This window comes from Portunus trituberculatus, chromosome 38 (assembly GCF_017591435.1).
Source record: "Portunus trituberculatus isolate SZX2019 chromosome 38, ASM1759143v1, whole genome shotgun sequence".
NCBI lineage: Eukaryota > Metazoa > Arthropoda > Malacostraca > Decapoda > Portunidae > Portunus > Portunus trituberculatus.
Window position 1 is genome coordinate 26,399,043 of NC_059292.1, and position 25,000 is coordinate 26,424,042.

Here is a 25,000-nt window from a genome sequence, read left to right on the forward strand (position 1 = left end):
ATTGGCACACACTCGCTTCAGGCGGTTCACGGTGACGCCACGCCTGCTACCACACAATCAGAGCCTTCGCGTGTGCTGCACGTGATGTTCGATGTTTGTAGGCGTGTACAGAGTCGCCAGCGAGTAGAGAGTAGGGTAAATAAGTGAATAAATACGTAAATATATTAATAAGTGTAGTATACAGTGTGTCGAGTATCAATACACACACAGACACACACACACACACACACACACACACACACACACACACACACACACACACACACACACACACACACACACACACACACACACGTAACAGCAAAATTCTGGATTACACAAAGCACAAACTATATTTACCTCCCAAAGCAAGTGTGCCACAAGAAGAGATAAGCGAGAAACAGATGGTCAGTTCTGCTAGAGTCCTTTCAATTCTTACCATCCCATCCATCCCCTTTCCGCCGCCAGCACACCCTTATCCCCAAACCCACTCACACACACACACACACCTACCTAAACAGTCCGTCCTGGTCAGCCATTAACTCGCCACCAGCCTCACTAAGAACACTCAACCAAGCATCTCCACCCCTGCTTTACCTGAGAGTCAAGCCAATTAACGTAACAGCGTGGGCAAATACGTGCACTTCTGCCCCGCTGGGATGATATAAATGTCAGGGATGTGTCAGGATGCGTAAACAAAATTTTTGATGGGCAGGAAGAGGAAGATGAGCAAGAGGAAGAAGATGAGGGAGAAAAGGAAGTGAGAGAAGAGGGAGAGTAGCAAGAGGAGGGAGAGGCGGAAAACAAGGAAGAAAAGGAGGAGGAAGAAAAATAAGACGAGAGAGAGAGAGAGAGAGAGAGAGAGAGAGAGAGAGAGAGAGAGAGAGAGAGAGAGAGAGTGTAAGTGTTGCCAACGAAATGACGAAAGACGAAGGCATCGCTGAGGGAAATTCATTCATGTATTCTTATTTATCCTACTTATCAAAGCACGCTGTAAGGACTGGATGATGTACGTAAACAAGAACGAACTGGGGTAATAATATCTCTCTCTCTCTCTCTCTCTCTCTCTCTCTCTCTCTCTCTCTCTCTCTCTTTACCCATTTTTTCCTCAAACTTCTTCGTTCCGTAATCTAATTGTTTATATATAGATAATTCAGATTGTAGATGATTAAACTTGTGGTATTATTCGATGTGCCTTTAGCCACCTATCTTCATCCGGTTAGGTTTGCTTCACTCTTGTTTTATCGATTCACCATCCATGTTACTTCCTTTACTCTCCTCACTCAATCTGACGTCATGTATGTGGGTTATGTTTCCAATTATTTTTTTTTTTTCCTTACCAAGCTCTCATTTCTGTCGTTCTTAACTAACATCTACCCTTATCATACGCGTACTTGTTTTATTTTTTTCCGCATCCGTTAATTAACTTCTTCCTATATTTATCTTCCGCGTTCATTCATTCATTTTTTCTTCTGGTGGTTTAATTGTCACTTAGGTATAACTGCTAGACATTACTGACTTACGTTGACTAATAACTAATAGTCAAAACGCGTATATTTCATAAAAGCGAAGGGTAATACTCAGGAAAGATCCAGTTACAGCCGCCTCAGTGTTAAGACAAGGACGAAGATGAACACGAGCAAGAGAAGAGGGAAGGAGGAGATAGGGTGACAAACTAATGAGCGAACGAGCGGCGTCACACATGCAGAAAACGCCAGACAGTTAATACGCTACCTTGCCTTTATACTCATGAGCTAACCATTAACACACTCAATAATCGATCTAAACTTGTATATCACACCAAGATCACCCCATGCTACATTCCACACATCACCACTAACGATCCACCAGCCTAACAATGATTGATTACCATCGCTAGTTGTTCTTATGTTTTTTCTTCACCGCATCCTACTCCCCAATGAACAGAACAAGGCGATCAAGGCATCACTAACTGTTATCCAAGATCTCTTAACACACATCTCTTGCCTCTCCAGGAACACGTGTAGTAAATAACATAAATATACAATTTAACTCATGCTGGCACTTACTTTCCGACGTGTTCAGAGTGCCTTGTTCTGGCCGCCGCTGCCCTGACGTCAATAAGGACCAATAATAGTCCTGTACACTCCTCACGGGAAAATTACGAAAAAAAGTACGTTGTCCCGGCTACTCAACACACACGCACACTCACTTAATAACACCCGCCTTGTTACTGACTGGTGATGTAAGTGACTGCAAGGATTGGCCAGCCTGTTTACCCCCTCCTCCGTTTCCCTCGCCCGTGACTTCTTCCTTTCCATCGCCTGCCCGCTTACCGCTTACCAATTCCTGAGGTTGACTGTGGGAAGTACCTATGCTTTATCTAAGTTTGGTCATAAATACATTCAAGTACCAGTTTTGCTTTCAACTGATGACTCACCCAAGAAGATTATATAACTCTTTCTGGTTTTTATTTAACTTACGAGTACGAACGCCCTTTCTTCAGGGATGCAAACTCCACCCATTCCACTCCATCTGGTTGACGTATTATGTAAACAGCAGCATTATCAAATCCCTCAAAACACACAAGGAAATTTACTTACCTATTTATTTGTATCATATATAAAGGTAGTACACATTGGAGCAAATAATAATAAGAACGTGGCATTACTTTTCCCACTCCGCCGCCATTCCAAGCAGTGAGCGGCTATTAGTGGTCTTGTGTGAGTGATATCTGTGTGGGTGTGTGTCTTGGTGTGTGCATGGAACGCTTAGGAGATTCCAAAGGTAACTATATGCGGAAATTTACTGAAATATGGACATGGCTGGTGTTTCCACTATAATTTTGGTCTTCTTTCTATCTGTTAACCTGTGAATCTGCCCAGAAACACAGAACAATTATAATGTGATGTGATTATGCGTAGGTGAATGCGGGTTGGTTGGAGGACAGTGAAGGATGTGCATGGAAACAAGATAAACGAAAAGAGGCTTGTGCATATATTGTGTGTTTACCGTACGTGGGTGAGAGACAGTTTTGATTTGAGTATGCGCCTAGAAAACAAGGAAAGGAGAGTGATCAATGTACGAAGAAGCCAGGAAAAGTTTATCCCCCGTGAGAGACAGCAGCGGCAGGAGACCCACCACTGACGGAGGAGAGAATAGTTGGCAAGTACCTTTGTTAATTTATTTATATTTTCACTTATTCATGCATACTTTTGTTTCATTTTCATTTACTTGATCTTCAGTTATTTAACGTTTTCATTTCATTTCGTACATACTCATCGGATGCTGCTTTGTTGTGCCTTGTGTGTTGCTTGCCACCTCAGCACAACCAAGGTGAAGAAATGAAAGAGCAAACAAAATGGATTCCTTTATTATAAAATAGTGAGTAATCAAACATACTTGGCGTGGTGTTAACTCACTCTCTCTCTCTCTCTCTCTCTCTCTCTCTCTCTCTCTCTCTCTCTCTCTCTCTCTCTCTCTCTCTCTCTCTCTCTCTCACACACACACACACACACACACACAGGACAAGTTGTATTTTCACGACTAATCAAGTTAATAATGAAGTAACAAATATTTTTCTTTTCATGTTTTTTTCACGGAATCTGTCACACGTACAAAAGTATACAAATATTTGGCATCCGTAAGTACTGTATCTAATACCTTCTTACATCAATACTCTCTCTCTCTCTCTCTCTCTCTCTCTCTCTCTCTCTCTCTCTCGACAGTAATAATAATTAACATGCATCCCTCCAACCATCAGTGGAAGTGTTGATTGTGTTTCCTAGCGGCGAATTAATAGTAATACACACACACACACACACACACACACACACACACACACACACACACACACACACACACACACACACACCACCTAAATATTGCTAGATAGTTCATGTGATTGTTATTTCTCTTTTTTTTTCTCTTTTCTCTTTTTTTAAGGCAGTGATCTCATACCTACGGGTAGAGTGAATGGGAGGAGGAAGAGAAGAGGGTGGGTGAAGGAAGAGATAGAGGAGAAAGATGGGAGTGGGTAATGTGGATAGGGGAGAGAGTAGAGATAGATGAGAATAAGAATGTGGTGGAGAGAGGGTAGGTGATGGAGATGTGGATGACGGGATAAGGGGATAGATGCGTGGTGTGCTTGTTGTTGTTGTTGTTGTTGTTGTTATTATTATTATTATTATTATTATTGTTGTTGTTGTTGTTGTTGTTGTTGTTGTTGTTGCTGATGCTATTGTTTCAAGCCAGGTAGGTGGGTGGATGAGGGGAGACGGTGGTAAGAACATCAGACAGACACATGACACGCACAAACACACACACACAGGACACATTTCTTCCATCAATCTTCGCTTTCTACTGGAGTAACATTACGTATATAGATAGACAAATAACTAGGTATATCTTTTTTATAGATTTTAATATTTGTTAAACTATAAAAGGAAAAGGAACATCCAGTACAAAAAATATATACCTACTCGTATGTGTATAGAAACGTGAGTCGCGGGATGGCTACCCTCTAGTCACTAGTGTGTGTTTAGCGACCGTTACATAGAATGTGTATCCTGGCATCTAAAAAAAGATTCCTAAGGTGTAACAGCGCGTCTGTCCTCCGCGGTCTTCATCCCACTTCTCCAGGGCGCCCTGACACACAGCGGCTCCTGGAGGAATGCAGCTGTTTGAGTTTTCGATCGCCATGCGTCCTCATGTCCCCAGCTTCAGGACACCGTTCTGACGGGTTGCGGGGCGTGAGGTGGAGTCAGGGCCGAGGAGAGGCGAGTGGCGAAGGACCAGTGAGCGACACACGAGCCGCTGCCTCTCACGGAATTTGTGTGTTCCTCGTGTCATTTGTACTATGAGCCGGGGCGCGGCGCAGGACACCAAGCAATAGCAGCCCAGCATCCTGCACACCTCCTGAGGCTCTCAGGCGAATCCTACTCATCAGGGACACGCCACAGGCCACAGATCCTCGCGGCACTGGAGGCAAGGACGCGCTATACTAATAAGGCACACAAGGTATTTATACGGAGTCAGAAACCCGACCCGGAGTGAACACAGTTTAGGAAGCATACAGGGGCGTCTGCTTGGTCCCTGTGAGTAGGATCTGTCCTGGTCTAAAGATACATGGTTAACAATACTCTAATCCTAGTCAGCATTGATGTGTGGAGTGTGGGTGTGGGATGTGTGGGGTGAGGGCGGGTGTGCGTGGTCAGCAGTCAGTCCCCGGCCGCCGCCTCGCCCCGCCTGGCTCACTCAAGGATGCATAACAGTTCTCGTGCGTCACACCCAAGCTTTCCGCCTCACAGAGTCCGGGCGTTGCTCTGACGTGCACTTCAGAGCTTGTGTCATGTTTCCATCAGCGAAATCTTTCCCTGGAGAAATCACAGTTTATCTCTTTTTTCGTCAAGTTCGTCCTTTTAACAACTTTTCTCGAAGTCAGTCTTTTTCTGTTTTCTTCCTTTTTTGCAACTCACTGGTAAACTGTTCTATATTCTCTTGGAAGACGTGGGCGTCATCATTTTCATCCTCCCTTGCTATAGCTGCCAAGAGGGAGACGCCAGCACCACCACTATCACCACCAGCACCACTAGCACCAGCGCCATCCTCCACCACGCTGGACCCTCAGGAAAATGGAGGAGGAGGAGGAGGAGGAGGAGGAGGAGGAGGAGGAGGAAAGGAAGAAGAGAGTGAATCAATGGTAACGATGTGGACGAGGAGCAAGATTAGGAGAATAAGCAGAAGTAGGAGAATGAGGAGGAGGAGGAGGAGGAGGAGGAAGAGGAGACTTTCTCAACAAGCGAAAGGTCATGCCTCTTATCTCTCCACCAGCTGACAACCCTCAAGTGACTGAGAGGAGCAGGTTGTTCTTAAGCCATCCTCAGGTCGTGCTTCGCTACACGCACACTCCTCCCTCAACCCTCCTTCACTCCCTGCCTCTCCCACCTCTCGCTCTCCCCCGCGTGCACCGTCAGGGCTGCACGGGGGTCAGGTGAGCTTGAGTTGCTTGAGGTAGGCGCTCTGTAGGGGGCGGTTCCGCGTCAGGTGAGCCAGACCGTCTTCAAGGGAGAACCATTCACGGCGACGACCTGTTAGGAAGAAGAAAAGGGTTAAGTCAGGTGTGGTGTGCTTGGGTGGAGCTGATGGTGTTGTTACTGATGTTGTTGTTGTTGTTGTTGTTGTTGTTGTTGTTGTTGTTGTTGTTTTGGATATTTTTGTATTACACGTGATTCTTTGATTTGTTTGAAAAGTTTGCTTGAAAGTTATTTTTTTCTTCTAAGCTCACTATTGCTGTTTTTAATATGCTTACTTTTATGCTGTTGACTCTCTAATGTCTTTTCTTTGTACAGTTTGTTTATTATTTTCTAGTATCATTATTACTTTACTGCAAATAAAGTAAATGTAGCAATGGTATAGATTTCATGATGTTTAGGTCAACAGATTTCAATGAGGAGTGTGTTGTTATTGATGTTGCTGCCATTATTATTAGTAGTAGTAGTAGTAGTGGTGGTGGTGGTGGTGGTGGTGGTGGTGTCTCAGGTAGGAAAATTAGACACATAAACCTGATGTCCCACTAACAGAGCCAAGAATTTCAACTATAATCATTTTATTTCAAGACAAACACGACCTCTTACACAACGCTACAACAGCCCCTCCCTCTCCCTCCCTACACTCTCCATTCCCCACTTCCCTATAACGCTCCTGATCTCAGTCTCTGCTATCTTGTTTCGTCTCCTCATCTCCTTTATAGCTATTCATCTTTCGTTTCTACATTTCTCTTTTTATACATAGCTACCCAAAATTCTACCTCTTTGTTTTTCATTTTCATTTTTTCATTTATCTCCATTCCTTTACATTCCTCCTCTTGCTATTCATTCTGTCTCTATTTCCTTCATCGTCCTCATACTTCAGTTCTCTCTTCTTCCTTTCCTCCTCCTCCTTTTCTTCTCCATTTCTTTCACCTCTAGATCCTCTCTTCCTGTTTATTCTTCACTATGCCCTCCATTTCTTTATTCCATTTCTTCTTCTCTACTTCCTGCATGTCATCTCATCGCCATCATAATAATCATCCATTTTATTTACTTGTTTACTTATTAGTGTAACCCTCATGTCTAAATTCCCTTTTTTTTCTCTCTCTCTCTCTCTCTCTCTCTCTCTCTCTCTCTCTCTCTCTCTCTCTCTCTCTCTCTCTCTCTCTCCCTCTCCCATCTTATAATCACCTTTCATTTTTTTTATCGTGTGTGTACGTGTGTGTGTGTGTGTGTGTGTGTGTGTGTGTGTGTGTGTGTGTGTGTGTGTGTGTGTGTGTGTGTCACTTACCCAGGTGTGCTTCTGGGTACTGCGCCAGAACCTCCTTCACCAGCACCACGAACACGGCGGTCCTGTGCCTCTTGCGTCCCCCTTGCTGCTGCGTCTGGCGAGGGAGAAGAGAGAGCAGAGATTAGGTTATAGGTTAGGTTAGGTTAGGTTAGGTTAAACATCTATAAAGCTTCCTTCTCTGAATCTTGGGGTAGATCACCTTGAGCGTGTGTGTGTGTGTGTGTGTGTGTGTGTGTGTGTGTGTGTGTGTGTGTGTGTGTGTCAGGAGAGGGAGGAAAGGGTGTGATTCAAAGCAGAAAAAAAGTTTTAAGATCCTGTAGTGATGCGTCAGTGTTAGTGGTGGTGGGGGTGATGGTTGTGGGGGTGGGGGTGGTGGTGGTGGGGAATGGACAGATAAGGAAGAAGGAAAAGTACTAAGAGGAATACAGAGAAGGAATTTAGAACACTGGAGGAGGAAGAGGAGGAGGAGCAGGAGGAGGAGAAAGAAGAAGCAGAAGAGGAGGAGGAACTAGTGAAACGCAGTTAAGATGACGGAACAATGTTTGTGTTTGGGGAGGGGGTGATGAGGGAGGAGGCGCATTCTTTTTATATACATACAAAATGGAGAATAAAGTAGCAATAGCAAAAGTAAAATACATTTACGACACATTAATACTAAGAGAAAGAAGGAGAAAAGAAAGAGAGTAGCGGCATGAGCATTTAAGTTTTCCTATTCGTTTACTCCTTTTGATGAGTGTGTGTGTGTGTGTGTGTGTGTGTGTGTGTGTGTGTGTGTGTGTGTGTGTGTGTGTGTGTGTGTGTGAAATTAAACATTATCACCACTGAACCAGTTAGTCACCTCACCACCACCGCCACCACCACACTGCTTAGCCAGCCTCCGCATCACACTGCCTAGACTGAGGAAGGCCAAGGAGAGCCACACCACTGCGCACCTTTTTTCAATACATGAAGTTACAGGAGCGAAAAATGTATTAGCCTTGACTGAGCGACATTTGCCTTACCCTCTCCCCTCCTCTCCTCCGCATTATTAACGTACGTGGACTCGCTTGGTAAGGTTACGACTCTCCTCAGCCTTGGATACGCTGCGTCTCATTCATTTCGTTACCACATCACTAGCGTCTCTGAGCCTCCTAACCTTGAGGACGTCAAAGTGAAACCACCTACCAAGGAATGTTAATCGGGCCCTGCAGCAACAGTTTCATAGTTTGCCTATAAAGATTCCGTTTTCTGTTTAAGAGAGAACGACAATTTTTTAGCAGTAACCTCTATAAACCTTACTAATGTCTTAAGGGCCCGATTCCTCCAGTGGTTAAGAAATGAGAGTTAAGCCAGATATCAGATCACACTGGCTTACATCACGGAAACTCTTAGATAAGCGCAAAACTAAATATCCTCTTTCCTCTCCTACGCCACAGACAGTCTTGTTTGACGAACTGTTCTCAGGTGTCCAGATTCTTGGTGCTTCAACGTAAATAAAAACCCAAACTCCTCAAGGTGATGTAGAAATAAGCAACGCCAATGTAAAACTACCGGAACATTTTTTTATAGCCTCGAAAGCAATAAGAGATAGCGTGATAATAAAAGCAGACACAGACTAAAGATAAGGGTTTCTTTCACTTCTTCCTCCTGTGCTGCGTGAGTTTAGAGAGCGATAAGAGGAGGAAAAGCTAAGCCAGGATCAGAAGGGAAGACTGTCACTGATTGTGTGTGTGTGTGTGTGTGTGTGTGTGTGTGTGTGTGTGTGTGTGTAGAAGTGTACGTAAAAGGGAGAGGGTAGTGAGGGTGTGGGTTAGTGGTGCGTGTGTTGTGACTGGTATGATGTGGTGGGAGTGTTATAAGAAGGATAGTGGTGCTCTCTCTCTCTCTCTCTCTCTCTCTCTCTCTCTCTCTCTCTCTCTCTCTCTCTCTCTCTCTCTCTCTCTGCCCACTTAGATATGTAATGTTGCCTCATCTTGCGCCACACACACACACACACACACACACACACACACACACGACAACCATCACCCCATCCACCATCACCACCAAGCATAACCACCACCACCACCACCGCCGCCACATTCCTCGACCCGTCCTTGGCTGGCCAGAGAGATAAGCTGTCACTGGGAACAAAGGCGCCTCAAGAGAAACTTCACTTTTATTTTTTGTCCATACGCAGGCTTTTTGCTGTAGGCTTGGGCGTGGAGTCTGAACCAGTCGCTGCCCCCACGCCTCTATAACTCGGCTGACACATACACACACATACATACACCCAAGGCTTTAAAATGAGGCAAATTGAAGGTGTGGATTACGTTAAGAGGTACATGAAGGGTATATTGAAGCTATGTTACTATGATACCTTTGATTTATGCTTGGAAATTTCACATTCGGATTATCTATATGTGTGTGTGTGTGTGTGTGTGTGTGTGTGTGTGTGTGTGTGTGTGTGTGTGTGTGTGTGAGTAGAGTAAGGAAGGATACGATACAAGATAAAAGTTCAAAGAAGAGAGTGTGATAATGTCCTTAGTAGTGGAAATTGTCTTATCTCTCGCCCGGTATAGGCTATAGTGGAAATCATTAAAGATATTCAAAGAAAGTCTTCATAATTTCTAATCGTAGTTTATTATTGATTCCTTATAAAAAAAATCGCACCTGAAATCTCTACTCCTCATCTGTGACGTTCGGAGACAGACCTGGCAAGGGAACAAAGTGCTTTAAGAAGGAGTACAAGACTCAGGCAGGACAGGCAGGCTTAAGTGTTTGCCTTCAGGATTTCATAAGGTGAAGGTGAAACTATGTAACGCGCACCCTCTCCCTTCCCCTACCCCCCCCACACACACACACACACAGACACAGACACAGGCATCATAGATAATCACACGCTTCTTCACCCCATCCCTCCCTGCCTCCCGCTTAGGAACCTTCATATATGTCCAAAACTCGCACGACGGGATATTGTAATGCAGCAAAAAGAAACCTTGACTTCTTGATAGGTCCCCCATCCACCACCACCTCCATTACGATTACCATCACTGCCTACTCCAGCCTTGCCACGTCTTCTCCTATATTATACACATACCTACATACTTAGATCACCTCTGTTCTCTACTTGGTATCGCTCAATGTGTTTCTGGAATGTCTATTGTCCTCGCTCCTCCACTCCACACGATCTGTTCAATGTTGTTCCTTCATTGTCCAGTTCTTCCTTCTGTTGATGCACTGGCCGCGAGTTTCACCTCTTCACGTTAGCATAGCAGTTTCCCTTTCTCTCTTTCTTCAGCATGTACATAAGTCCTCAGTCCGGTGTTTCTAAATTACCCCGGTGTATCTAAATCTCACGATCTCTTTTATCTGTCAGCGATTTATATGTCGTTGTTATTTGTTACCACACTGGCCACGGCTTCCACCTCCCCACCTTGGTCTAGCAGTCTCTTCCCTTTCCTGTGTCTCTTGTATCTTCAGTTCTTCGGTGCTGAATCTAAATATCACAGATCTTTTCATTTATAGGAGCTTAGTCGGTCTGTGTTCTTCCTTCTGTCCCTTTTGAGTAGTTTTGTTTATCGATTCGAGAGTACGTTTATATATTCACTGATTTCGTTACTGTGAAGATTGGTTTTCTGCCTCTTCACTCTTAAATGTGTAGGCAAGTAATGTGTGTATCTATCTAGTGTGTGTATCAACCCCTTACTCCATCCCCTTCCCCCAGTTACCTCAGTTCTAATGACCGTGACAAGTTATGCGGTATTAGAATTAGAGAGAGAGAGAGAGAGAGAGAGAGAGAGAGAGAGAGAGAGAGAGAGAGAGAGAGAGATACAAAAGGTCACAACTCACCTCAAACAGTCCCAGGTATCGCGTGATGTGGCCCTGTACGCCCGCCTCCTCCCATGCCTCTCTCATGGCTGCGATGGGCGTCTCCTCTCCGTCCTCCACGCCTCCGCCGGGCACCAGCCATGAGCAGGGATCCTTCTTGCTCGACACCAACAGCACCTGCGGGGGAAGGCCAGGGAACGTCAGCGGGCGGTAGGGAAGGACATAGTAACTGGAGCGTGAGTGACAGACGAGGGCCATTTAGCGCACCAAGGGACAACAGGAAGTCATGTTTCATTGGTGCTGTAGGCCGTCATCTGACAGGCCTCTCTCTCTCTCTCTCTCTCTCTCTCTCTCTCTCTCTCTCTCTCTCTCTCTCGTCAGGAATTTTTTGTATGCCTTTTTTTTCGTTTTGATGTATTTTTTTCTAACCATTTTTAAGTATTTCATGTTTGATAAGATTTTTCTCAATTAACGATAGTAATAATTCTCTCTCTCTCTCTCTCTCTCTCTCTCTCTCTCTCTCTCTCTCTCTCTCTCTCTCTCTCTCTCTCTCTCTCTCTCTCAGCATTACAGCCACAAGAACACAAGGGGAAGTACCGAAAAGCTAGAAAAAAGACACACACCTCCCGCATAAATTATAGAACCTGTTTCTCACGGATTAATTTCTTCAGACTGCTTTTGACGGGACTAGCCCTTCACTGCCTCAACTCCTCCTCCTCCTCCTCCTCCTCCTCCTCCTCCTCCTCCTCCTCCTCCTCCTCCTTCTCCTCCTCCTCCTCCTCCTCGTCCAACACCTGGCCGGCCATATCCACCTGTTCTAAATTCACCACACGATTTATTAAGGTGTCCACTTCAGTCATTCGCTCACTCACGTATGCATGTATTATGTTACCTCCTCCTCCTCCTCCTCCTCCTCCTCCTCCTCCTCCTCCTCCTCCTCTACCTCTTCCTCCTCTTCCTTCACTCGTTTATTCTTGTTTTTCCTTTTCTTTTTTGTGTGCTTTTGTTTATGTTGCTTTTCTTCTTCCTCTTCTTATCTCTCTGCTCATCCTTCTTCTCCTTCTCCTCCTCTGCTTCCTCCACTCGTCTGTTCTTGTTTTTTCTTTTCTTATCCCTTTTTTTTTTTTTTTTTTTTTGCTTTTGTTGATATTGCTTTTCTTCTTCCTTTTTTTTTTCTTATCTCCCTCCTCCTCCTCCTCCTCCTCCTCCTCCTCCTCCTCCTGCAGTTGTTAGTGTGTTACCACGGACGGGTGACGGGTTCCCTGAGGTGTGTCGCCGCGAACAAGCCACAGAGACACCACCACTAAGTCAACAGTCAAGCGATGGCCTTCTACTAAAATTAAAACCTTGAAAAGAGAACAATGACCCTTGGCACATGTCCTGCCACATTGTGCGTACTGCTCTCTCTCTCTCTCTCTCTCTCTCTCTCTCTCTCTCTCTCTCTCTCTCTCTCTCTCTCTCTCTCTCTCTCTCTCTGGTATGTGCTCTTTCTATTGTAATCTTTGTACTTTCTCCTCTTCTTATCTTTCCTCCCCCATATCTGTATCTTATCTCCGTTTCTTCCTTTCCTCCATCCTCTCTGGCTCTTTCCTCTTACACTTCCCTCCAATCTTTATTCTCTCTTTTTCTATCCTTCCCTTTTCTCCCAACTCCTCTATCAATCTTCCTCCCTCATTTCCTCCTTCCTTCCTTCCTTCTCTTACTCATTTCTTCAGCCTTCCTTCGCTCCTCTCTCAGCACCTCGTCAGCACAAGCCAGGATTCGAGTCAGCACGGATAAATGAGCGTGAACACTAACCTATCAGCCCAGTAGTGTGTGTGTGTGTGTGTGTGTGTGTGTGTGTGTGTGTGTGTGTGTGTGTGTGTGTGTTGTTCCAAAAGAATGAAAATATGTGGATGGACGGATGGAACACAAAAACAGCATCTAGTATAATGCTACAATTAAAATTTTTCCTTAAATAAAAAAGAACACTAAGAGAGAGAGAGAGAGAGAGAGAGAGAGAGAGAGAGAGAAAAAAAAACATGTTAATGGCGTTCAGACTAAATAGGAAGAATTATCATAAGTCGCCAGCTCCACCCTCTGGTCTGTGCCTGTTCACTTTTCCAGCTCAGTGAATCGGAAGAAGCAACACAGTGGAGATCATGTCCTGTGCTCAGATACATGTGTTCACTTCGCCCTCCCTCTGTGCACTCCGCCTCTTACACGCCCACTCTCCTATCCATCCTCCCTTCCTCCTTCCCTCCCTTTTTCTTCTCGCGTGCTGAAATAATTTGGGAGAGAAAATGTTTTTATCTTTGATTTTAAAAGGAGTGATTTTCTTTTTTGTTTGTTGTATGTGTGTGTGTGTGTGTGAAAAGTATTGTATCAGTGTTGTTTCTTATAAGTATCTTTTATCATTTAACTTATTTTAGTTTTCTTTTTTTTTATTCTTTTGTTTACATTCTCCTCTTCCTCACTCAAAGCCTTGGACTAGCGGAACAATCTTCTACAATTACTATCATGTTTTCTCTTATTATTGTTATCTTTATTATCCTGTCTCTCGTGTATCTCCTCGTCGGCCTCCTTCTCCTTCTCCTTCTTCTCCTCCTTCTCACTCACTCGCGCTAGCCTTGGATACTCGCCAGCATATCCAAAACATTTCCTGCAGCTTAGCATTATTTTACTGTTAGTACCTGCCACGCCAGCATGTCCTCCAACCCGCCCAGACACTCACATCACTTCCCTCCATTAATGTTACGTAAATCCTGTGTAATTCTGAAGGTTAATATTTACAACTGCCCGCCCTGTCTGGCCCATTTTCTGAACCACTTCCACGCCTCACCTTCAACACTTTCAAATGGATTTAGTTGAAATTACACTGGTTCTGAATAGTCTTGATGTGTTTTTAGGGACGAATTAACAAGATTTCTACATTACTGACTGGAAAAAAAAAAACACTCTTGACAACCCAGCCAATCATCTGTGTGGCCTTTAAAAATAGCCATGACGGGAGCAGTGTGTTTGTTTTACTCTCCTTTTATGGGGCAGACCGGCTTGTTGGCTTAGGGTTAGCTACTGTAGATTGCGCAAGCATTGTCCCTTCTCCACCTTAACCCATTTTCTGTTAACTGACAAGACGCATGCACAATGAAAATTAACTTCAGGGGGCCACTTGAATAAACATGAGTCTCCCTGAACACATTAAGTCAGTCAGTGCTGTCCTGGCCATCACTCTCATCCGCTAATTTGACGGCCCATCTTAACCTCTCAAATCTCTCCTTTTCCATACGTTCTCCTCTCCTCCCTTCACTTCCTATCGCCCCTCCCTTTACTTCTTATCCCAGTGTTATTGTATCGTCTGCCTGAGAGAGAGAGAGAGAGAGAGAGAGAGAGATGTGTTGGAAGCGAGGTCATGTTTCTGACATGTGTGTGTGTGTGTGTGTGTGTGTGTGTGTGTGTGTGTGTGTGTGTGTGTGTGTGTGTGTGTGTGTGTGTGTCCATCGGTCATGCGTGGACAGGAATGCAGTTATAATGGTTATAAGAGAGAGAGAGAGAGAGAGAGAGAGAGAGAGAGAGAGAGAGGCTATTGACGTCAAAGCATATATATACGTATGCAAGAGGAGTTAATAAAAAACATTTTTGGTGAAGGAGGAGAGGGAGGAAGAGGAGAATAACAAGGAGTAACATGAATGAGATAAAGGAAATGGAGGAAGAAAAAAAGAAGGAAAAAGAGAAAGAGGAGAAGAAGAGGGGAAAAGAAAAAGAAAACAAGAACCTACAATAACAACGACCACCACCACCACCACCACCACCACCATACTCTCATGCTGACAAACCACACGTGCATAAGCAATAAACAATATATAATAGCTAAGACCGCAGTGAAGACCCAGAGCAAGTTAAACAGCTTGGTGAACGATAACGATGGCTGGATGGTGACTGAGGTACGAGCAGGGGACGAATCACAGCGGTGGGAGGGATGGTGAGCAGTACAGTGAGGGAGGGAAGGAGAGGGGGGGGATGAAGTAACGGTGAATGGTGAAGGTAACGGTGCAAGCGGGAACTGTGTAAATAACGTGATGAGTGAGTGAATGAAGTGTAAATGTAAATAAATAGGAGTAACTGTAACGATAGCTTATTTACTACTACTACTACTACTACTACCACCACCACTACCACTACATTATGGTACGGCCTTAACGAGCACTATAGCCTTGCACTATCACCTCAGTATTGCGCCCTCAGCACTAATCATTAACCTTTTTACTGCTATGGCTGTCCTTTGCTGATCTTCCTGACACTGGAAACATACTTGGGTGGAGGCACAGGATGAAAAAACAAAAGAAATAGGTTATTATCGTCTAAATGAATTCGTACGAGAGCCCACCACAAGAATAAAGTGAAAAAAAAAAGCAGTAGGCACAAGAAGTTAAAAAAAAAAATATTGGGCATTGATGTAAAAAAAAAAATCGTGTAGAATTGAAAGGGTTAGTGGACGTAGAAATTCTCGTACTTAAAAACACAGCACAGAGTCACTGCATGTTTGTTCTCTTCTGTTTTGTTGCCTGTTATTTGGCTGTCGTGTGCGGGAGTTTGGTGATTTGAAGATTTATTTTAGTTGCATGGAAAGAGACAACTTACTCGCTTACTTTAGATTGTCTGGTTAGGAGAAATATGCTTTATGTGTCACTATTTTTCCTCCTCCTTCTCCTCCTCCTTCTCCTCCTCCTCCTCCTCTTCCTCCTCCTCTTGCCTTGACATTTGCCTAGTTATCTTTGTGGTGTAAGGATAAGGTACTGTTCCTTGTCTTCGGTGACAGTGATGCTCTTATTATTATTATTATCATTATTATTATTATTATTATTATTATTATTATTATTATTGTTCAGTCTTCCCAGATAACTGAGAGAATATTAAGGGCTTTTTTGGAGGGTTAGCACGAGAACATCCAGTACTTCTTTTACGAATGATTTTTAATAGATTTTCACCCACAATCTTTAATGTAGTTTGGAATTAACGTGTGTGTGTGTGTGTGTGTGTGTGTGTGTGTGTGTGTGTGTGTGTGTGTGTGTGTGTGTAAAGGCAAAACGTGTGTGGACAAGGAATCTAATGAGGTATGAAGTAAAGAAAGAAAAAAAAAGAAGAAAGAAGAAAACATAAGGAAAAATATGCCTTATTAGTTTACCTTATCCACAACAACTTTCCTTTTACGTCAGAGAGAGAGAGAGAGAGAGACGCGAACTTATTACTCTCTCTCTCTCTCTCTCTCTCTCTCTCTCTCTCTCTCTCTCTCTCTCTCTCTTTCTGTGACGTCAAACACCATGAAAAGAGGACTAATTCCACCACTCTACACATCCAGGCTCTCTCATTTACCATCACAACCCTATCATTTTCCTCTCCCCTCCCCCTCCCAACACGTGTCATCATGTTACTTAGCCTCATCCCTCCCTCCCCACCCACACTGGCATTCCCTATTCATCCCTTCCTCCTCTTTGGCTTTTCAGAGACTCCCCCCTCTCCCTTCCCCATATTGTGACATCTCCTCTTTCCCTTTCATATCTCCTCCATCCCTCCACCACCTTCCTTGTCATAGCTTCTCTCTCTCTCTCTCTCTGGTCTTCTTTTTAAGCCTCGTGTCTCTTCCATGACCTCATTCACCTCTTCGTGCTATTTATAGATACAGTGGTGATCGTAATAGTAGTAGTCGTAGTGGTAGAAATAATAGCGGTGGTGGTGGTGGTGGTGGTGGTAGTGGTGGTTTTCTTGGAATGATTCGTAACGGGAGGATAATAATGTAATGTACCATGAATCAGAAGTCTTGTAAATTGTTCTCTGTGCTCCGTTCATCCTTGTGTTTGTTGGGGGGGTGAGGTAAGAGAGAGCAGGAAGACTTTTTATTTCTCTCTCTCTCTCTCTCTGTCTCTTTCTCTTATTTTTAGCTTTTCTCTTTCGCTAACTTTATCACCAACGTTTGTTTCTCCTACTTGTTCTCGATCGTAACTCTTCTCCTCCTCTGGTTGTTGTATTCACGTTCCCAGCAGTATCCCAGAATATCCCCTTCCAACACCCACGCGTCGCAAGGACCATGGCTATATTTGTCTTCTGGAACTGCCCTTAGGAATAATAAGGAAGCCACAAAACTTTCCTACAAATATGATTTCCTACGACGAATAAGGTTAGGTTTCCAGTAATACCCGAATCAAAGAAGAATATTATTTTTTGTTTTATTTCTAATTTCTCTCTCTCTCTCTCTCTCTCTCTCTCTCTCTCTCTCTCTCTCTCTCTCTCTCTCTCTCTCTCTCTCTCTCTCTCTTCTTTTCCTACAAGACAACGCAATGAGTAACTACATATATATTCTAGGAAATAATATATATACATGCATCATTAGTGTCCTGCGTATGTGTGTGTGTGTGTGTGTGTGTGTGTGTGTGTGTGTGTGTGTGTATGTATGTGTGTATGCCCTACTCATCAATGTCTTTCGGATCACGTGCCCGTCTCGTGGTGGCTGGCAGTAGTATCTTCGACCCTTTACGATCTCAACTAGAGGAAGGCCCACCAACACTCACACACCCCACAGTCCTTCCTATTGCTGCTCAACGGGAAGGCGCTGACAACTTGACAACTCTCCCGTCAGTAGAAAACCTTTGCAACAGAGCAGGTGTGAATCTCGACCCGCCAAGTGACAGGTTCAGACGTTAAAATGAGGAAGGTCAATAAATCTATCTATCTATCTATTTGTGTGTGTGTGTGTGTGTGTGTGTGTGTGTGTGTGTGTGTGTGTGTGTGTGTGTGTGTGTGTGTGTGTGCTAATGGTTTTACACTTGGGTACGTTTCCTGTTGTTACTTTAATTACGTGTCCTTGGGCTCAATGTGATTATAGTTAGTAGTAGTAGTAGTAGTAGTAGTAGTAGTATAGTAGTAGTAGTAGTAGTAGTAGTAGTAGTAGTAGTAGTAGTAGTAGTAGTAATAATAATAATAATAATAATAATAATAATAATAATAATAATAATAATAATAATAATAATAGTAACAATAATAATAATTGATAACGATAATAACAACAATAATAATAATAAGTAGTAGTAGTAGTAGTAGTAGTAGTAGTAGTAGTAGTAGACATTAACCACCTCCACTACCTTAATATATTACTTTACACTAATATGGATATCAAGTTTGGTTAGTATGCCATCTCTCTCTCTCTCTCTCTCTCTCTCTCTCTCTCTCTCTCTCTCTCTCTCTCTCTCTCTCTCTCTCTCACCACCCGGAAATCACCTCACCAACAAATCAGCAGCATTTAGGAAACACAGCCACGCCAGCCCATTAACATAAACAAGAAGTTGCACTGGACAGCCACACAGAAAAGAGCTCATGAACGTTTTGAAAAGTTCCTTCTTCTTCCTCCTCCCCAACCACTCATTACCTAACTCCTGTGACCGTACCTAACTACCTGGGTCAAGTTATGGAGGTGTCATTAAGTGTGTTTATGTCTGTTTTTCTTCTTAGTACGTGTGAGGTTACTGGCATGTGGTGGTGGTGGTGGTGGTGGTGGTGGTCTCCATTACGTTGCTTAGAGCACTTTTTTTTTTCTTTTTGGATTGTTACTTGTTTTCACATCTCGTTCCTCCTCCTCCTCCTCCTCCTCCTCCTCCTCCTCCTCCTCCTCCTCCTCCTCCTCCTCCTCCACCCACTCCTTTCGTCCTTGCTGAGTCATTATAGAACCACGAGAAGACTCTTAATGGATGTGCCCAGAAGTGAAACAAGAAGAAGAAGAAGAAGAAAGAAGAAGAAAGAAAGAAAGAAAGAAAGAAAGAAAGAAAGAAAGAAAGAACAATACGACACACAGTAAACAAAAAGAAAAAAAAAGAAAAAAACTGCAGTACTTTGTCGTTCCCTCGAGAGAAGAGCGCGAGAGGAGCGACAGACAGATGGTCGGTCATGTGTCAGCCTCGTGTCGTTTATCATTACTTTCATAATCTTAGGAACACAGCAGGAGGTTCCTCTCATTAGTAAACGTGCTGAGATAGAGATTTTTATTAATATGTCAGGAGAGAGAGAGAGAGAGAGAGAGAGAGAGAGAGAGAGACTGACAGTAGCTATTATGGTGAGTACTCTTAACTTTCTCAACATGTTTAATATTTATCTCTGCCACTTCCCTCCTCCTCCTCCCCCGCCCTTGCCATTATGCCTGCCCATATCTGTTACTTTGTTAATGCATTACTGTGGTACTCAAAGTGCTTAGTTTCTCCCGTCTGTGGAGTTCGAAATCTCGAGATGCAAAGTGGTACCGCTATGCTTAACCCCTTCAATACTGGGACACATTTTCTTGAGATTTGTGCACGATTAGACCATTTTATTGACATTAGGAAGGGTCTATGGAGATTAGAAGATTAACGGCCACAGTCTTCACTATACTAATCACCCACATAAGTTTCTCAAGCTGTCTGATATCACCCAATAGTTACCAGAAGGAGTATAGAAATGCATCATGGTACTGAAGGGGTTAACTTGTGAACTCAGAACTTTGAACTCTGAACCAGGAATCACATATACAAGACAGCGTTCCAAATGCAGAATATTGCTAAGTTGCATAACAAAGAATCCAGTGCTTTTGTTGTCTCTGGTTCATAAATGCTTCGTTTCTAAGGCTTTGAATCTCGACTGAACACTCATTTTTTCACTCATTGGTTCATGATTAGTTCTTTCTAAGGTTTCAAATACCAACCGAAGCTTATTTCATACGCACTCAGTTGTTAGTTATAATTTTCTAGCGTCATTAGATCGTTCTTCTCCTGTTTAATCGATTCGTCATCAAGAGAACGTCCTGCTCATCTCACGGTTATCATTTCAGCTATCAACCACTCATCATGTCATTAGTGAAGTTCCTCAAAACGACCTAATCACCTCCTAATCATCACCTAATCACCATCACTGATTTCTCTCCATTACCATCACCATCACCATCAGACTAATCACCACCGCACTTCCAACTATGCCAAGTCACATCACCACAATCACTATCACCACCGCTACCACTTCACAACCACACTAACCAAAACAGCCCTCGCACCACCACCACTACACTCACCACAGGCACCGTCACCACACATTCACCACCACCACAAACACCACCTCTCACCACTACCACTACGCTCACCACCACCCCTGTAATCACCACTAACACGGTCACCACACAAGCCACCACAAACCACACACCAGTCAGCCAGTCAGCCAACCAGACAACCATCTTCACACCTACACGTCTCGCCAGCCTCACACACACACACACACACACACACACACACACACACACACGGGTACAAAATAGCTCTTGTGGGTTGCGTTTTGGCTAGCAAGGTCTGGCAAGCTTTTGAAAGACCCTACCCAGCCTACCTCCCGTGTCTTGGCGGGGCGGGAGCTTCAGTACAAAGCCAGAAGACAAGACAATCATGGGGTACATTGAAGAGTTGCTAAAATGAGGTCCGTATTCAGAAACTCTTTGCTCTCTCACCACGACTATTTTTCAAAGCCCACAGAGAAGATTAACCGGGTTCTCAAAGAGTGTTTCTCCTATTGATAATGTATAAGTCTCGTTATTCTGTCACTAAAGTCTTGAAACAACCTTAAAAAGTAGTGTAACTTTAACTAGACCCTTTAGAAAATAATCGGAGTGTGGCCAGAATAAGATCTTGACGCAAGGGAAGAAAGAGTAATGCATGAAAGGACCTATGAGGCAGTGAGGCGTACGTGACATGGCATGTAATGGGAGGGTGAGAGAAGGGAGGAGTATCGGGTGAAGTGTGCCTCTGTGCCTCTGAAGGAAAGGAAGGATAAGGTTCTAATTGAAACGTATGTGTGTGTCTGAGGGTTTTTAGTTGAAAGTGGTGAGAGTGAGAGAAGTGGAGGGAGGCAAGGAGGAGGAGAGAGAAGAGAGGCGTGGAGTGGAGGTAAGGATGGATGGGTCGCGGAGGACATTATTTTGTTTCTTATCAAGAGTTTTCGTGTTTCTCGTTTGTTTTTAAAGATTTGTTGATGTTTTGATGAGAAGAAAAGGTGCCAGCACACTCTCTCTCTCTCTCTCTCTCTCTCTCTCTCTCTCTCTCTCTCTCTCTCTCTCCACGGAAAACAATTTCTTCCCACCCTGGCCTATCTCCAATCTCCCTCCCCCTCTCCATCCCCCTCTCCTTGCCCTTCTCCGTTTCTCTCAGCAACTCTCTCTGTTTGCGTCGTAGGTCAAGTGCCGCGCCTGACCCAGCGTTGATTGTTATGAACACTGATCCTTGGTACTGACGTCAATGGAGATGTACCCGTGTGTTTGGATGCATGGGAATGAAGGCAGAATAACGCTCTTGGCGGTTTTTTAATACGAATGTTGCGTTGCGGAGTAATTTATTCTTCAAGCACTTCATGAGCTCCTTGGTGACTTTTTTTTATCCGTGGAGAGGTCAGGTTATTACGCACTACGCTACTTCTACTGCTATTGCTAATACTACTTCTATTCCTTCTACTGCTACCACCACATGTTGCTACTCCGAGCCAAGTCTCTCTCTCTTTCTCTCTCTTTCTCTCTCTCTCTCTCTCTCTCTCTCTCTCTCTCTCTCTCTCTCTCTCTCTCTCTCTCTCTCTCTCTCTTGCAAGCCTTTCCCTCTTGTGGTCTACTTTTGGCTCTATCTGACTGTTTACTTGTTCGCTCTGTACTCAAACTTGCAGCCAACTTCCTCCATTTGCTTGTGTTCTTTGCTTATCCTCCTCGCCTTAACCACTCACTCTTAGCCCGTCTACTGGCTAGCCTTCATGGACGGTCACGGTAAGAAGTCGAGTAACATACGCCGCTCCCTTTCTCAAGATCAGTGTCCCTTCAGATCTTAAACTTTCTCGAATGGTAAGAGTCTATTGCAGTTTTCTTATCCTCTCTCTTAGATCAGAAGAGTTATGAGGAAAAAAGAAACAACAAAAGAGCTGCATAAATAGAGGGAAGTATTTAACTAATCATTATTTTCTCTCCTTGATAGCCCACACGATCCGTCTATATGATTATGCACCGAGCCAGTCATGCGTGTAATACCTTTTTTTTCGTTACCGAGGTGGCTTTTATTTGTCCAGCTACGGAGGTTGAGTTAATTAAGGTTTTCTGTGTTTTTTTTCTCTCTCTTCGTGGAGGAATGTGTGGCATGTGCGATACCTGGAGTAGAATGGGAAGAGTGAAGTGGCTAGACTGGCTGTGGTGAAGCAAGGCGAGGCGAGGCGAGGTGAAGTGAGGAGTGGTGAGGAGAGGAGAGGTGAAGTGAGGCTGGCTTGTGCAGTGTGGGAGTAAATGAATGGAGTTGTAAGTGGTGGTATATTGACTTGTGTACTACTATTACTACTACTACTACTACTACTGCTGCTACTACTACTACTACTACTACTACTACTACTACTACTACTACTACTACTACTACTACTACTACTACTACTACCTGTGACCTGTTTTGCTTCAGTGCTCTCTCTCTCTCTCTCTCTCTCTCTCTCTCTCTCTCTCTCTCTCTCTCTCTCTCTCTCTCTCTCTCTCTCTCTCTCTCTCTCTCTCTCTCTCTCTCTCTCTCTCTGCCACTACCCTCACTCTCTCCATTATCTCCCGTCCCTCTCTCTCTCTCTCTCTTTTACTCTACACACTTGCGACAGACCAGACACCACTCACCACCTCCTTGTGTGTGTGTGTGTGTTGTGGAGATGACGATAACAGTGATACCGATTAAATTTGATAACATTGATAAGAATAATGACGACGATAATGACAAAAGGAATGAAAATGACGATGAAAAAATAAAAAAAAAAGAACAATCACACGAATTTCACCCACAAGAGGAAAAGTAAACAAACCACAACTCTCCCTCCCTGTCCCACCCCTTCCTTACCTATCTCTCCCCCATCTCCCGACACCCAAGTAACCCTTTCCCTCTCCTCCTCTCTTTCCCCCCCAGCCCCCTCTCCCCGGGTAGGTTTTAAGTGGTGACGAAACATGCAAAAAAGAAAAAAAAAAAAAACCTGCCAAGCGCCGAATCGAAAGGTCACCAGCAAAGGCAAAGCGTCCGACCACACTGCATGATGGCCTGGCGGGAGGAGGAGGAGGAGGAGGAGGAGGAGGAGGAGGAGGAGGAGGAGGAGGAGGAGGAGGAGGAGGATGTGGTAGGTGGGAGGGAGATAGAGGGGGAAGAGTAGGGGTTTGGCCTTCCTGTGTGTGTGTGTGTGTGTGTGTGTGTGTGTGTAAACAGAGGGAGATGAGTGTTGAATAAAGGCCCAGACAGACACACAGACACAAACACACTCACATTGACTATACACATAAACAGACACACATACATACAAATAGACATAGGCAAAAGCAAAGGTAATAATCAATTCATACAAGCAGGTGAGGGGTCTTTCAACCTTCGTGTCGTGTTGAGAAAGTTAAGTGTTGATACCTAGGCTCTATTACTAAACAGTCTACCTTACCCTACCAATGCCTTACCCACCCACCAATGCCTTACCCACACACCCACTCTGGTATTTCCACGTAGTTACAATACTTGCTCTACCACTTTTGTTTTTTACACTCACCTCCATCAATACCACCAGCTGAGATGACCAAAAACAAGAGACGGGAGCACAACACAAGCCAGAAAGTTAAGGAGTGTCGGTGTGTAGTGGCTCGAGTGCTTTATAGATAGTTAGAAATTCTGTGGACTAGTTACACTCACACATTAGACTAGTACTAGGTTATCAGTGACCAGTTCAGTCTGCAAGCACAATAAAACCCAGAAAGTTATGAGCGTGTTTTTTTTTTTTTTTTTTTTTTTTTTTGCAGCTTGAGTGGTTTACATCCAAGTTCAAATTCTGGATTCGATATAGCCAGCTGTGATTTTAGGTATTCTTGACTACAGTTCAGTTTTCAGTTCAGCCTCATTTTAATGTTACACAAATCGAGTTTTATTGCCTTATCATTCCTTCACTATCAGTTGTCCGTCGCTTTAGTTAATTAGTTAGGGGTTAGTTCAGTATTTATTTATTCAGCTTCACTTCATTCAGCATTCCTTCGTATCTATTGGGGACAACAAAAGTAAACGTAAGAAAAGTAACAAGCCGCACGTGTCTGAACTTAAAGAAAACGAAAAATGGATATTAGGTAGAGCTCCTTGAAAACATTATTAGCGTGTGTGTGTGTGTGTGTGTGTGTGTGTGTGTGTGTGTGTGTGTGTGTGTGTGTGTGTGTGTGTGTGTTTATGGTGACACAATACTCTCCATGCCCGTCCATTGAAAGAGAGTATAAGTGTAAGGTCGTAACGGAGAGAGAGAGAAAGAGAGAGGGAGGGAGGGAGGGAGAATAAAAAAACACAGAAGGAAGGCAGTTTGTTTCAAGGTTGCTCTCTTGTCTGTTTGTTTTCACTCAGTTTCCCTTCAACGTGGACGTGTTACCTTCCCAAACGACAGAAAATTATAGCTATTTGTTTTCTTTACATTGGATTTTCAAGAACGTTTTGTCTTGAGAGTATTTGGTTCACTTGTTGTTATTTGTTGGTCACTTTTTGTCTCCTGTCTTTACAATTCATCACATTGGCGCATGAATTATCGTATGTGGGAGAACATACTCGTATTATTCATTATCTTATCTTTCTTCCATAATTCATATTCTATTGTATCATTGTGCTGTAAATTTTTCTCACAATTTATATATTTCTCTGTTTATAATCATACCTACAGCTGGCTCAAGCTTCTTAATTAACTTGCATATTACTATTACCCTTATTGTGAAGCGCTTTCGTTATTTCATCACTAATTTTTCAGAAAGGCTTCACCAATGCTTACTCTGGTTCACTCGCGTGCTTCTCAAACTGACGGTCACTAGAATTATGAAAACGCCCTCAAGAACCACAATTACATCCACTAGAGCCTGTTAAGATCGAGATAAGGCTTTGAAACTTTTGAGAATAAGAAC

The 25,000-nt window shown here is 43.7% G+C and overlaps 2 protein-coding genes across 2 annotated transcripts in view; both read right to left on the reverse strand.

Moving 5' to 3' along the window:
• Nucleotides 1-2,174, reverse strand: part of LOC123515189 (homeobox-leucine zipper protein HOX21-like) — a 244,689-nt gene extending 242,515 nt beyond the window's left edge. The window contains exon 1 of the mRNA XM_045273712.1: nt 2,028-2,174. The gene's annotated coding sequence lies outside the window, so the exon portion shown is untranslated. The remainder of the gene's footprint in view (nt 1-2,027) is intronic.
• A 1,141-nt stretch (nt 2,175-3,315) lies between these two features.
• LOC123515188 (diphosphoinositol polyphosphate phosphohydrolase aps1-like) overlaps nt 3,316-25,000 on the reverse strand; it is an 80,171-nt gene continuing 58,486 nt past the window's right edge. Inside the window, exons 2-4 of the mRNA XM_045273711.1 lie at nt 11,089-11,244; nt 7,279-7,372; nt 3,316-6,047 (exon numbers count right to left, since the gene is read on the reverse strand). Coding sequence (XP_045129646.1) covers nt 5,947-6,047; nt 7,279-7,372; nt 11,089-11,244 — 351 coding nt within the window. The 3' untranslated portion in view covers nt 3,316-5,946. The remainder of the gene's footprint in view (nt 6,048-7,278; nt 7,373-11,088; nt 11,245-25,000) is intronic.